General features: G+C 42.9%; 1 protein-coding gene across 1 annotated transcript; it reads right to left on the bottom strand.

Moving 5' to 3' along the window:
* Positions 1-673: 673 nt before the first annotated feature.
* RGCC (regulator of cell cycle) lies at positions 674-14,101 on the bottom strand. Its single transcript, XM_080554881.1, has 5 exons — positions 13,837-14,101; positions 13,554-13,742; positions 4,090-4,197; positions 2,618-2,680; positions 674-1,039 (listed from the first exon to the last, which is right to left on the bottom strand). Exons 1-5 carry the CDS (start codon positions 13,871-13,873, stop codon positions 1,032-1,034), a joined length of 405 nt encoding a protein of 134 aa, XP_080411007.1. The 5' UTR covers positions 13,874-14,101; the 3' UTR covers positions 674-1,031.
* Between the last annotated feature and the right edge of the window lie 1,236 nt (positions 14,102-15,337).

The raw sequence follows: 15,337 nt of genomic DNA, 5'->3' as shown, positions 1-15,337 counted from the left end.
GCAGGGCTGCACATAATGCCTGCAGCAGCTGGGGGAGAGCTCACAATGACATCTCCAGCACTTAATACCTATGGAAAGAATCAGGTTCCTCACAAAAAAAATCAGGTTCCTCACCAAAAAAATAAAAATAAAAAAAAAAGATACACACACAGCTTTACCTTCCACTCCTCCAGCACATTGATGGCCAGACAGTCCTTTTAAAAGGATGAAGACTGTTTTGGACCCAAGGGTCTGGTTTCAAAGACATCCAGAGATTTAAGTATTTTCTTGATGCTACAGCATCTCCATAAGCTTTTGGGCTTAAATACCTAACCTCCCCATTAGTACCTACTATGAAACGATGTGTGATTTTAAAGATTGCTTTTAGACAGCATTTCAAATAGGTGCTATTGTTCCAATCTCTACTAAGTCAGTGTTATTTCAGATTTACTTTAGTATACATGTTTGACTGATTTTGTTTTCCAGACTGTATTAATTTTACATAGTACAAAATACTCTCACCCAAGCAATTTGAAGAGAACAACCCAACGTCCCCTATGAAGACCACTTAAATACATTTTGCCTAACAAGAAATACAGCCTCATCAGATATTTTCAAGCTTGATGTTGTTTTCAATAAGAGCTTAATTTGTGCTCCTATTTCATAGTTCACAGGAAAGTTTCAGACATCTGGATTCCAGTTTAGGGTTTATTTGTTTACAAAAATATATTATAAATGGAAAAAAAAGCATTAAAAGTTCTCAACTATATAAAATTACAAATATATTTTCATAAAAGCAACTTTAAATTAAAATTTAAGCTATATTTTAAAGCAAAATATAGCTGTAACATTTAAGTTATACGATTCCACCTGCTGCAAAGTAACAACACTGATGTTTGCCAGTTAAATACTTGTACAAGTTTACAGAGGTTATGTTCAGACGATGAGTATCTTGGGTAAGAAATTTATCAGACAAGGGCAGCAGTTTTCAGTGACTGATGTCACTTATCCTTCAGATGACATTCATAGGCAAACAACGCCAGAGATTCATTTCACATACCTAGAAATACAAAACAAGAGCTGTAAATTCTGTATTTAATAAGATTGCTAGCTGCCCAACAGGCAGCACCTATGCCTTTTTTTTTTTTAAAACATGAGCTAAAAGATTAACATACAGCCATTTAAGGCAACAATTTTATTATGCTTCTAAAGGCATCTGCACAAAGGCCTGTGCAACCTTGAGCGTCTAAATAGAATTACTACTCAAAAATGTGACATTAAATAGCAGATGGAAATTAGACTTTTCCCAGAACTTCAGCATATGATAGTGTATCACTAAAACATGTGTCACTATAAATGAGACTCTGCCGAGTTAACCAAAGGTTTGATTAGCTGGTAAAGAATATCACAGCAGGTAGCAAAACTTGCCCTCACTTTGGCTGTGCCTTGCAAGGGGACAGTGAGACCAATATACTACAAGCAGCCCCTTAAGACTTACTGCACCACAGCTGTGTGAGGTACAAATTAAGTAGTTGCTGATTTCTTTGTTCTACATAAGTCTTCAAACTCAAGTTTTTCAGAAAAGCAGTCAGTTGATTAAGTTTAAGTGGTAAGGACAGTTAGCTCAAGCATGCATCCAGGACAGAAGTCAGGAAACCAGAAATATCTTAATCCTGGTTTCACTTCTCTTATTCAAGATACAAGTAAGAAAACAGGGAAGTAGGAAGCTCAGAAGGGCAGCTGTCTTGAGTTAAATCCAAGGCAGATGGCCAAGGCTTCAAGAATTACAGGGAAGGGAAATTACCTAATGAATAGAAGAAACTCAGTTCATAGGTTTTTGTTTGTTGTGTTTGTTTTGTTTTTTTTTTTTTTTTATTTTTAAACATACAGCTGTTTCAGTCTAGTCCTATGAAGTGTTGTTGTTTGGGGTTCTGTAGTCTGGTTCCACACACACACAAAAAAACAACATTATCATGCCCCAGACAAATAGGGCAGGAAGTAGAATAGGCAGACACAGGCAGAATATAGCACAGGGAAGGTGTTTGGGGTTTTGTTCTCCACCCCAAATCATAACGGAGAACCCAGTAGAATAACTGGAAAATACGATTTCTAGACAGTGACAGAGGAAATGATTGTTAAATTCCATTCCTGGTAAAAGTAAGATCAAACAGGAGCTTAACATTTAATCTAAGGTAATAAATATGGATATCAACTTTTTCCACAAAGCAAGGTGTGATATGAGAAGTATCCCTCACCTACAGACATTCCTCCAGTCACTTAGCCGTCTAACTAAGAAACACAAACTCCTATCTTAGCAGTTTTTCCTATCTTAGCAGTTTTAAGAATTTAAAGAAGTATCTTACAAGAAGAAATGAATTGCAGCTGCCTCAAATGGGGACAGAAGTACACAGGAGTGCAGCCTTTGTCATGTGAGATAAACTGCATGCCTTGAACATTTAGGCAGAGACCAGAGTTCAGTCTATTTTACCTTCTTAACCACAATGATACAAACTAGCAAACTAAAACAAAGCTACATTATATAAAACTATTTCTAGTCTGTCCCCCCACCCCCCAATACATTGGTTTTCATCACTCTGCAACAGCAGCAAGCAAGAAGCAGTCTTTGAAATCTACTCACTTGCTAGTGTCCTGTCAAGATCCGCAATGAATTCTTCCAGTTCCTTTGTGTCGCCAAGCTTTGCTGCAAATTATGAAGAGACAGTCGGTGATACTCAGGGATGAATACTTAGAGAGATGACACTTTTGTCTGACCAAAAATAAGCCAGTGGAACCGCACAACTCCCCAAATAGTTTTCAGCAGTATTAAACCTGCTCCAGATTATTTTCAGGTAAGTTCAACAGGGTTGCTGCAGTCCAGATGCATTCTTAGAAAACAGGGGAGATGGCTAAACAGGGGTTTGCTTCGCTTTTGCCAAATATATAGATACAAAGTTTTAGCTTGCTTTAAAAGGAGAAGTTGAAGTGGGAAAAAAAGTTGTAGGTCAACTCAGCCATGTCCTCGCTACTGTAGGATTCTTCCATTCTTCCTTACTGTATATATTCAGATAATGCCTTCATGGCCATAGCCGAATCCTAAACAATTAGCTCCCAGCCCTGCCCAAATCTAAACCTCTTAAGTCACATCAGTATCAGTGGCTGAGGTGTTAGATCCTTTGATCTTGATCTACACATTATAAATTTAAGTTCAAACATGCACTTAAAGTTTCCACTCCTGAGAATGCCACTGGCTCCATCCAATCTACTTCTTATGTCAAGTGGCTTCCGTATCTCACTTCTGTGGTCTATTCCAAGCTGGTTCTACCTATTTGTATCTTCTCATCAGGAAGATCTTGACATTTAGTGCAACTCTTGGCCAAGCATTAACTTAATAGTACCAGTTTAACTGAGACATTTTTTAACCCCCTGCTTCTTATTAACTATGACTCATTTTTCCCTGGTATCATGGTAATCAGTAAGAGAACATTTTATTTATTTGTGACTGGTCAACGCGTAAAACACATGAAAGTGAAAAACCCTTGAGCATGCATGAGAACACCAGTTAAAACAGCACCATTTAGCGCATGCATGTTTGTTGCATTTATTGGTATTTCTAGTCCAGGCTTAATCTAAGTTACCTGTATGAAAAACCTTCTGGTGAGTTAGATCAGCTGCAAGACAAACTGTCCTGAAACTCTACAGCTACAAAGGAGGAAGGAATTATTAGTGCTTGGGTTGAATCAGCAGTGCAAGGTCTACTTGGATCTGAATGATCATTTTAACTTGAAAGGCTTCTGAAGTCACACACTGCACCCCTCCATTCAGGCTAAGTATTCCTCTACATAGCTGGAACATTTAGGCTACTTAGTTGCTTAAGTTAGACTTCAGCTTGGTCATTCAAAACCAGACGAGTTGCTGGATAACACATGAAGAAGTGTGGATGCAGTAATGATCAAAAGCAGCAATAATACTTGCACCCGGAGTGTGCTTAACCATAATCCTTAGTTTTGTGGTCATTCAAAAACAAGAGTCCATGCATTTGTGCAAATCCTTGCCCAAATGAAGAAGCTTATCTAGGTTGAGAATTCAAAAGTGTCAACAATTAGAATTTACCTTTACATGGAGTTACTGATGGAGATGGTAAACTTGGAGTAGATGCAGTTGGAGAGTTAAGCTTTTCATCGCTGAGGCTGAGACTGTTCCTGTAGAGTGAGTCTGCACCTGTTAAAAAGTGACAATGCAAGTTAAGAATACCACCTTCTTAAGTTTTGCAACAGAATTAGAGACAGAAACGGGATGTTTCTGATACAGGCTCCAGAGCCTGTAGAACTCAAGTTTATAGACTTTAAAAACAGAGACAAATCAATTATGTATTGTTTGAAAATTGTTGTTCCCACACCTACTGTTAAACAGCTCGTAGACCTAGGCTCAATCTCACCTCCTATAATAAAGTGTCAGCTTTCCCTGCAGTCAGCATCAGCTGGGAAATATTACAGGAACTGCAGTTATCCCACATCCACCAAGTTAAACCCAGTAGGGCCTGTAGGATTTACAATGTTCTGGGAGATTTCAGTTACTTGAAGTTTTCAAAAACTGTTTTAAAATCTAAGTTAAGAGCTCTAGGACAAGAGTCCCTCAGAAGTACTGTTACATAAAGCATAATTACATAGTTTGCCATAGCTGTGGCAATGACATACAGCAAAAAGCAGTGCCTAGTTGAGAACAGAAAAGCCTTCCTGCTCAACTCTCGAGTTCATGAAGCAGTAAACCTGTACACAAGATGTTCTTAAATCTTATTTTAGATGGTCTTTTAGATGAAGCTTTACATGCCATGGAAAGCAATGGGAAAGGTTCCTGCATCATTCTGATGTTCCCGGATTTTAGGACAGGCCTTAAGCTTCACAAATACCAATTGCTATCTTCCCTCTTTTGATGTGTGCAGCTCACACAAAGTATTTGTCATGTTTTCACTGGAAGGAGGAATTGCCATTGTGTTAGAGACCAGAACTGGTAGTTCCTGCAGTTTCGAGCTGAAAATTGATCTGAAAGTTGTAGCTCTACAAAAAGAGAAAATTGTTGTGATGCGACTGTGGCAAAGGTCTCTATTTGGCACATTTCCCAGCATATAAATTTATGTCATTATACAGGGTGATGACTGCCACCGAAGCCAGCGATCTGCCTACCTGCAGCACTTGTACCATTTGTCTTCAGAAGCCTGGCCAAGAGGCAGTTACACTGCACCATCAGGGCCATCCAAGTGAAAATTGTCATGTTTTTTGGACATCTGTCCCGTTTGCTATGCCAGGAGATGACTGCCCTGGTTAAGTGAAGGCAGCCCTGCTGAGTCGGCAAGACGCAGCAGGACCACAGCTCTCCTTGCCAAGGTCTGCAAGAAGCTTCACCCTAGGAGATTTCCCTCGTTCATGTACACTGACCCATCGCAGTACCAGATCTTGCACAGTTTCTCTGCAATCAGCTCAGCTCCTGCTCCAGCAAATGCTACACACGTGCAACACGCACTGTGCAAACTGAGTGGTGAGGTGACATTGATGCCTGGGAACTCTGCATGGCCAGATCAGCTGTCGGCTGGTATTTCTTGTTCAGAACAAGCTGGGTGTTTCTTCACACTATGTTTTCATTGTGACTTATCTTCACTCTTAAGTGTTTGTTGGCCTCTCTAAACCTGAGCAGATCAAAACCAACCTACTAAGAAATTTCAGACAGATTTGGGGAATACAAAGCAGAACTACGAGAAAGTTCCAAACACAAGAATTTAAAGAAATATCTTTTAGAAGCAGCTCCTAAAAAGATCAAAACCTAACACATCTAAGGGGGAGAGGAGAGTCAACACTGCTCCACAACATTATCTGACCAGCACCATACAATGAACATGAATCCTAGCACATTAGTGGTCTTAAAGTAATAGTTAAAGGTATGACAAATTTCTTCCTGAACTCAGCTCATGGAGCAGCTTTCAACTAAAACCACATGTTTGTAGCCAAGATGCAAACCCTAGTGAACAAGGGACTCTGAATGGAAAGTTTTAACTGATCAGGACAAAACCCCTACCATTATGAAAAAGCCAAATAACTCAACACCTCACATAAATGGGGCAGCAGCCAAGAGCACACCACACTGAAAGAACAGACAGAAGTTGAAACACATGTCTGAGGTAGCACAGTTGGGAAAAGCATGAGCATTCAAATAATTTAGTATTTTAAAGGTTTTAGAGTTATGTGAATTAATAAGAAATAATCCAGAGAACACTGGCTATAAAGCTGAGCATGCTTTTAATGTGCAGTCTGTGCTGCTAGCATCCAGACACCAGATGTAGTGATGCTGGGAATCTGTATTACAAACCTCACGCACACCATCCAAAGCTCCAGTTGCTCTTATATATAGCTGGAAGAAAAGTGTTCATTTCGTGAATACTTGAAGGCAACTCACCTTACAGAAGGTTAATCAGCCACTTAAAGTTGCGCCACGGGAGGTTTAGGTTGGATATTAGGAAGACCTTCTTTACCAAAAGGGTTGTTAGGCATTGGAATGGGCTGCCCAGGGAAGTGGTTGAGTCACCATCCCTGGAGGTCTCTAAGAGACGTTTAGATGTAGAGCTTAGCGATATGGTTTAGTGGAGGACTTGTTAGTGTTAGGTCAGAGGTTGGACTCGGTGATCTTGGAGGTCTCTTCCAACCTAGATGATTCTGTGATACAAATCTTATTCACATCCACTCACACACCTGAATTAGCAGTCACCCTTGATTCTTTTTGTAGCTTTCTCCACAGCCCTTCTATATACACTTGGAAGCGCTGACCAACCACCTCACAACAACACATCAAACCAGGAAACATTATTTCATGCTTGTTTCCACAAGCCTAGGAAATATTTTCTCTTTGCCCCATTGTAAAGAAGACAGAAGCACTGCTTTAAATACCTAAGTGTCTTCCTTCCAGTGCTGGAAAAATTACAAGAGGTGAAAGGTTTTCACAAGACAGAGCTACCTTTTGATGGCTTGTAATATTAACTGTTGTTTCAAGAAAAAAAATTCCAATATCTCTCAAAAAACAAAGATTTTAGGTACTGACTTTAGCTTACACTTGCCAACAAGCAGCAGAAATTTTGGTGATTAGAGGAATACAGCCCAACTATCAAATTTATAATAAAAACCTGAAAGCAATGCCCCGTTAAAAAGTTCTTACAGTATCCACTGCACAAAAATACCAGGTCTGGCAAGTGTGGCTCCACGGCAGAAAGCTCTGGGAAAAGGACATTTCAGTCCTTGCTCTCTACCAGCCGCCACAGCCAAGACTTGCTCATTTGCCTTCAAAAAAGGGGTTTTGAAAGATTTCCACTGCCACGGAGATACAACCTCCCCTGCAACCTAATAGCTGGAAGCTGATGCCAAGGATCTCTTACTGCTGTTCTTCCTCATCCAGCCCCTGCTCTCCCACTGCAATGCGAGTTTCTTGCAGCCATTGCTTCTTTTCCTTTGTATTTTTGTTCTCATGCCTGTGCGCATATAAAAAAAGCTAAAGGGGCAGTTTTTAAGAAAAAATCAGTACTATAACACTGTCTCTTTACGAAGAGATGTTAAATTCTGATAGCTAAGCTACTGAGTTGATTTACACGAGTTCAACTAAGCCAATAGCTGCAAAATTATGGGTTTGAAATAAATACGGGTATATTTTATTCTGGCAATGCAATCTGTAGTTAGTGTTGCCCTTTGCTGTTCCAATATATAGATAAACCACAAAAAAACCCACTGCAATACCATGGGAACATGCTATATTTACATGAAGTGAACAATTGAAAGGTTCTGGACAGCAATTAACCAAAGGAGGAAAACCTCAAACTTTTCATTTTAAAACAGACAACGGAAAAGTTCAGCTGTCTGACCTAGTATTATGTTCTTTCTAGTGCCATAGTTCAGGACAATTTTAAGAAACACCAAGTCAGTAAGATTTTTGCTGTAATTTTCACTAAGGAAAGTTTAAGAAAACTCTCCTCAAGTTTTCAGAGAAGCGTTACAACTCCACTTAAGTCTTTACAAATCATGAGTTCACTGTGTAACGATATTCAGCATTTGACAAACAGAGTGCATGATTCATTGCCAGGCAGAACATAGGCTAATTGCTAAGAAAATAAAAATAAAGTCTGGAATTTCTAATGCCACTAGCTGGAGTGAGGAACATGCATTGCGAAATGAGCTCTGGTGAATAGGCTGCAGCCCTCAAGGATTGGGTTTATTTTGATCATAATCATGCTCACATTTCACTGCATTATTTACCATCTTTTGCCTAGCCATCCATTCCAAAGGTGACCCAAAAATCTCACTATTTACATGTCTAGGCTTAATGATTTAAAAGATTTCAAGCCACATATTTACAAGTTACGAGGAAGCAATCTAGGAAGACAAATTCAGATGTGCAAGTACAACTTCATTACACACAAAGCTTACCATCCCACTCGCCAATCATGCTTACTACTCATGAGGCAGTAGAGCAACAAGTATGCCGAAGAGGTAAGAATGAAAATCTTACCAAAAAGCACACTTCTCATTAAATTGAAGAAGCCTACATACCTGAAACCCCTGGGTTTTCTTCCCCTTAAATGTCTTGGTAATTTAATAAAACAGTATTTTTTCAGATGAATTAATAGAGAGTTCTCATAAAATGAAGTCTTCCTTCTTTTTTTCCTTTATAAATATTGTATCATATTCATCTTAGAGACAGGCCGTTAGAAATCTGTACAGGCAATCCACCTCCTTAAAATGTTCTCCTCTTGATTGTGCAAGACTGGGACTTGTCGCCAAGACCAAAGGCTCATCTACTCCACATCCTGTCTCTCACAGCAGATGCCTACAAGAGTTTAAGAGTTTAAGCACCTGCACGGTGCAAACAGATAATTTAAAGTAACTCCACCAGGTCTTAACGATGCACAAATCAACATACTTTCTAAGCTGCCAGTAGCTTCTTACCATAAAATAGTCCCTTGAGGATGTACCTCCCCAGTCCCATGTATTTATCTAGTTATTTTGAGCATGTATGTTTTTAACATCCATGATATCTTAAAGGTATATAGTTTATAGTTTAACTACACACCATGCAAAGAAAGAGCTCTTATATGAAACTTGCTGGTTTGATCTTTTTTTTCAGACTGGGCGAGGTAGCAGCCACTCTCCTACTGTCACTCATGGTGTTCTGGAAGACAAGCTTGTCCCCACCCAAGTCAAGTCATCTCTAGGCTGACACTTCAGTCCAGTTAGTCATTTGGAAACTATTTCGTCTCTTTAGTCATTTCTGCTGTCTTTATATTACAATATGTAGAGAAGGCACAGATATCACAAATGTAAACTAGCTTTTGAGGATGAGTGCTGCAGCATTAACAGCGGCTGATGCTTCAGCTCTAGACAGCAGAGTCATTGCTCCACCACACAGAGTTGTAGATGCCCTCACAGTCTTCTGTTGTGTTTAAAAGACAGGAGGTGTTTGCCAGAAAGCCTTTGCATGTCCCTACAAGTGACTACGAAGATGCACTGCAGGCTTTGTCAGCACCAGAACTGAATTGATGCATTTTATTTTGTGATGCTTTTTAATAGGCAGACTGGAAACTGAACCTGTTTCAGGAAGAAGATGCATCTGTAGCTAAAAATCAAAACATTTCAGAGAGTACAACACCAGATTATGGTTTAGCCTCTAGGTGTTATTATAGCTTTGGCACAAGAAATGCTAGAGTGCTTCCCTTCTCAGCCTCTCATCAGATCTCACTTTTGGTTTGTTACCCCAAGCCTAAACTTGAAGAGTGTCCTGACACTGCCATGTTTTGTTAAGCAAAATGAATTGAGTAGACATGCAGTAAAAATCAGACCATGTGTCTGAGAGTGTTGTCCAAACACTTCTTGAACTCCAGCAGCTTGGTGCTGTAACCACTGCCCTAGGGAGCCTGTCCCATGCCTGACCACCCTCTCGGTGAAAAACCTTCTCCTAATACCCAGCCTGACCCTCCCCAGAAGCAGCTCCATGCCATTCCCCTGGGTCCTAAGCTTATTCCAACACACAAGTAGCAAATTCTCTGTAAGTTTGAGAGTGTTGTTGCATTCACACTAGTGGATTTTTGACAAGACAGCACTCCCTAACACAAATCCTATTTTATCACAACCAACATAGGCAGTAAATAGCAAAAGGTGTCCTTTAGCTCAGAAGTTTCAGCATAATCAATAACCCAAAGCATGAAGCTGTTACACTTCGATTCAGTTGAATACATCAAGTTGAAACAGAATTGGCATTCACTCAAGAATGAGTGTTGGACTGAATCCCCAATTGCATCATGATTTCCAGCACTGACCCCATCAGCTGTTGTGGTTAATGTAGCACTTGTGGGCCAAGCACTAAGATCATGAACATCTGCACATGCTAACACTTTTATTACTGTAAGATCTAGAGTCCGTTGTGTTATGTACAATACTTAACCACAGCCAAGGCAGACCTCATCCAAAGATCATTCAGTCAAGTAACAGTGCTTGGCTCTCCCACATCTTGTCCTATCATGTCCATTTTCCGAAGTAGTCTTCATTTTTTTTCTCTCTCCCCTTAAGATGCTGAAATACGTAATATAAGAATTTCAATTAGTGGTTTTGGTGCCAGCTTCCTCAAGAAGAACGTACGGTTCTAACAAAAAGCACAAAAACCACATAATATCTGCAAGCTTAGCTGTAGTGATAAAGACCTTTTGTAAATACTTCTGTTTAAATCAAATAGACTCATCCTCACAGCATAGGTCTCAGGAAAGGCTTTCCTTACCCTTATATCAAATGGTCATAGTGCTGTTTTATATCGGTCACTAGCTTCCAGGAAAGTTAAATTTAAGACTGATTCAGATACCCTGAAATAGAGAGTTAAAACATTGCCTCCCCTTACAGTCCCACCCTAGAATCAAAGGTATCACTGCAGGAGTGGCAGAAAAGATAGGTATGCCTAACATTCAGCCACTTCACATCAGTTAAGATGATTAGATTACTCTACCAACAAGGTATAGTACTAAAATACAGTCTGAACTGTTCTGTAAATACATTACTAAGTATAACTGGAATAGTTTTCAGTGTCAGATAAGAAAATTTTGCAAAGATCAAAACAGCCTTCATGAGCAAGATCATAACTCAACCTATCTACAGAGAATATTGTTGGCATTTCTTCTGTGTTGTTGCAGATTTGTGTTGCAACAGCTTGCTCTTTCAGCCCAGTTTCTCCTTGATCCTGTAGTGAAGTTTAACCCAAGTGTTACCACGGGAATAGTGAGGTCAGCTATTCAGCACTACTTGCCCTAAAGGATGGAGACCAAAGGAAAGGTGACCATAAGGAAAAAAAACTTGAGTTTGAACAGAAAGAGCCTGGCTAAATAGAAAACTCCCTAAACCTATTCTTAAAATGGACATAGGGAGTGTAGCTGGACTACATCAGACACTGGACCCTGTTTTATAAAAGGAGCTCTTCATAAGTCTGCAATCCCTCTACAATCCTACTACAGCTCCAAAACAAGCTGTCTGCACGGAACGATGACTTCAGGAAAAAGTGTCTTACTGGGCCTTTTCTGAGAAAAGAAGAAAGCTGGCTGGTTTTCTGTTTCCTCTAACATATCCTCATATGCTTGAGGCAGCTGGATCCCAACAAGTCTCTTAGTGCACCTCCTGGCCTGGTGTACACTAGCACTCAGAAGTCTGGGACTTCCAATTTGTCCAGAGCCACCCTCCACATCACACATCAGTAAAGGAGGAACCCTAGCCCCAGCACAGGCTGGCATTGGGAAGCTTGACATGTTCCTAGCTCAAGATCCCTGATGGCTCTGTACCAAGTCCTCAACCCTTGTCTATCAGGCTATCCTATAAGTGTACTGAGTCTAAATCAGTTAAGTTTTGTGATACAGAATTTTATTTTCCAGACCTTCCTGAAGATCTAGTCTGCCAGTTTGCCTAGGTATGTGGTCTCTCACTAGGTCTTCTGCCCTGTCAGAAGAATACCTTCCCTAAAATGCCCTTCCTTCTGATCCTAACAGCAATTTTAAGCACTGTTCAAGATGCAAGTTTACAGAACCACAGCAGATACGCCAAGCAACTACAAGCACCCTTCTTGCATGGATAAAGCTTAAGTTCTTGATACTGTTTTGTTTTCTTTCTTCACTTTCCCAACAGTAGAATATTTTACTGGATAATCGCTGTTGATTGAAGTGCCTCTTATTTTCCATAAGAGTATGCAAGAGGATAACAAGTTACAACACTGAAAGACTGCACAAGAAATTGTAACACTAGGGCTGTACCATTGCTGTTAATAACAGACCTGGATTTACAGAACTGCTCCCATACTCCGGTTTGATTCAGTGAAGGCAGGCCTCAGCTTATGCACCCTCAGCCACGTAAAAGGATGGTGTTCAACCTAGATCAGGCATACATTCCTAAGTCTCCTTCAGCAGGAGAGCGGGAGGCTTACTTGCAAGGAACAATTCACCCACTCCACTACGAAGCAGCAATGTATTAACATCCTGATCCACACATCCCCACTGACTACAGACAAAATCCAAAGACATGGCTAGGCAAGGAATCCAAGTCCAGGGCAGTTAAAAAGCTGCCTGTGACTGAAATGAAATTAATCCTACCCTTTGAAGAAATAAACAGCTCTGATAAGTTTGAGAAGCTGTGCTGTCACAGTTTAACCACTAGGAAGTCAAAGATGCACACTGAAAAGATGCACAGCAGAAAGGAGCAGTTTTATTGCAAGTAACTGAAAAACAAGGGAAGTTTGATGAAGATAACCTTAAAGAAAACATTTAGTTTAGGAACTAAAAAAAAAAACCTGGGCATAGCTTGTTTTTAAACAGAACTTACCTCTGACAAAGCAGCGCTTGATTCTCTCACTGCCAAGGAGAACAGGGAAGATATTTTCTCCCTGACTAGTGAATTTAAGAGGGGTAAGACTTTTCTAGTTTGCTAGGAAAAAACTTAGTTCCCACTGTAGATTTTCTTGCTCATAGCAGGATACCGGTTGATATCCTCTTCCCACCTTTTCTGTCCCAAGCTCTCTGCACACTGTTTGTGCATGCCGAGTATGCTCAGACGCAAGTTGCCTGAGATTATCACCTCCAGAAGAGTGAGAACAGCTCTGCTGGCCAAGCCAGGAGCCTGGGTTAGTTTCAGTCTCTTCTGGAAAGCATACTTCAGTTGCTGCTCATCCCACTGATGTTCGGGCTGAACAGCCCCACTGATTCCTGTTTTATTTAGGGACGCTTTTTTTTTCTTGTAAGGCTATAAGATACCTCAATGTTTTACCAGCTGGCAGCTTGACCTCCCCTCACACCAAGTTTTCCAGCCTTACTGCCTCTAGAACCAGTTTTTTTCCTTTACCTTACTCCTGACACGCAACAAACCGCTCCCTGCGACACTGGGGGAGCCAACCCGGGGCTCACCAACACCCTGCGCTTCTCCCCTAAAATAAGCCACAAGAGACGAACCCCCGGGCCCCCCAGAAGTGGCAGTGCCCGGGCAGGGTCAGGCAGCCCACCTCGGGGGCTCCCCGTCCCCGTCACTCACTCTCCGAGTCGCTGAGGTCGCTGGTGCTGGCGCTGCTCCTCCGCTTCATGCGCTCCAGGTGCTCGCCGTAATGGAAGCGGCGCCGGCCGGCGGGGCAGGCGAAGTCCTCCAGCACCGCCTCGAACTCGCCCAGCGCCTCCGCCAAGCCGCCCGCCTCCTCCGGCAGCTCCGCGGGGCGACGGCCGGAGCCTGAAGGGAGGGAGGGAAGAAGAAAGAAGCGGTTGAAGGAGCCGCCGAGCCCCCCGCACTGCGAGGGTAGACCTGGCGGCCCCCCGCCACCCACCGTGGCTCGCCGGGCGCTCTGCCTGAGGCGACTTCATGGCGGCTGCCCCGCCGCTGCCGGCCCGGCCTCGCCGCCGCCGCCTCTTATGGCCGCCGGGGCTGGGGGCTGAGGGGGCGGGAGGGAGGCGGCGGCCGCGGCCCGGCCCTGCCCGCTGAGGGGACGAGGCGGGCGGTGCAGGTGCGCAGCGCCCGGTGACAGGGAGCTTGTTCCTTTTCTCGGCGTGGAGGTGCTCCTCGGAGCCTGCTGGCACAGGAGGAGTCTCACCCCAGGCCGGGTGGGAGGAGGGATGAAGCCCTGCCTGCCCCGCGGGGTTTGGGGGCTTTTTTTGGGGGGTATGTTAGCACAGGTTTTTGTGGGGTTCCCAGCAGGTGATGCTGTAGGAGTGCACTGAGAGAGAACAGAGCTTCCTACTTGCATGGCACTAAAGATATTTTATATTCCTAGAGCTTCAAGGACAAGTCCAGCACAGAATCACGGAATCACAGGATGGCCGAGGTTGGAAGGAACCTCTGAAGACCATCCAGTCCAACCCCCCTGGTGAGCAGGTTCACCTAGAGCACATTGCACAGGATGGCATCCTGGCGGGTTTTGAATATCTCCAGAGAAGGAGACTCCACAACCTCTCCGGGCAACCTGTTCCAGTGCTCTGCCACCCTCACAGTAAAGAAGTGCCCCCTCACGTTGAGCCAAAACGTCCTGTGCTTCAGTTTGTGCCCATTGCTTCTCATCCTGTAGCTGGGCACAACTGAGAAGAGACCGGCCCCATCCTCTCAACACCCTCCCCTCAGATATTTATACACATTGATGAGGTCTCCCCGCAGTCTCCTCTTTTCCAGGCTAAACAGGCCAGGTTCTTTCAGCCCATCCTCGTACGACAGGTGCTTCAGTCCTCTCATCATCTTAGCATGGACATCATGTAGCACAGACATCGTGATTTCAGAAGGGCTTTACCACCTGCCTGCAAGCTACCCAGGGTGCCTGCTCTGAGTGTGGGGTTTCAGGAAAGCTTTACAGTCCATCCAGATTTCACTGCTGCCACAAATGGCAAGTATCGCCCCTCCTCCCCTGGTCACCACCCCGACAGCTTGACCAGCCCTGCTGATTCATTTTGCTAATCCAAGCTGTTTGTGATTCAGGAGGGGGAGATGCCTGCACTGGTGCTCTGCTGGGCTGTCGATGGAGGACACAATGGGCATCAGAGCCAGCTGCAAAGAGAGGAGGGAATCTCACAAATAAAACCGAGTCTGGATCATCCTCAACCAGCCGACAACCTGGTCCCAGGGCTGCTAGTCCTCTGCCAAGCAAGATAAAGAGGCAGCATCCTGTGTTTTGCTTGATTTACACTTGCTGTGCAGCATGCTGTGAGCCCGTGGCTTCGCTTCAGCTACCATCAGGAGCCCGTTCCCCATCGCTGCACTTCCTGCCCACTGCCCCGCGCTGTGCTGGCATCTGTCTGTGCTGTCCTGTGGTTATTTCTCAGCTAGATCAATTAGTGAGCTGT

Source organism: Anser brachyrhynchus (genome assembly GCF_964034855.1).
Source record: "Anser brachyrhynchus genome assembly, chromosome: 1".
NCBI lineage: Eukaryota > Metazoa > Chordata > Aves > Anseriformes > Anatidae > Anser > Anser brachyrhynchus.
This window is presented reverse-complemented; position numbering and strand designations above follow the sequence as displayed.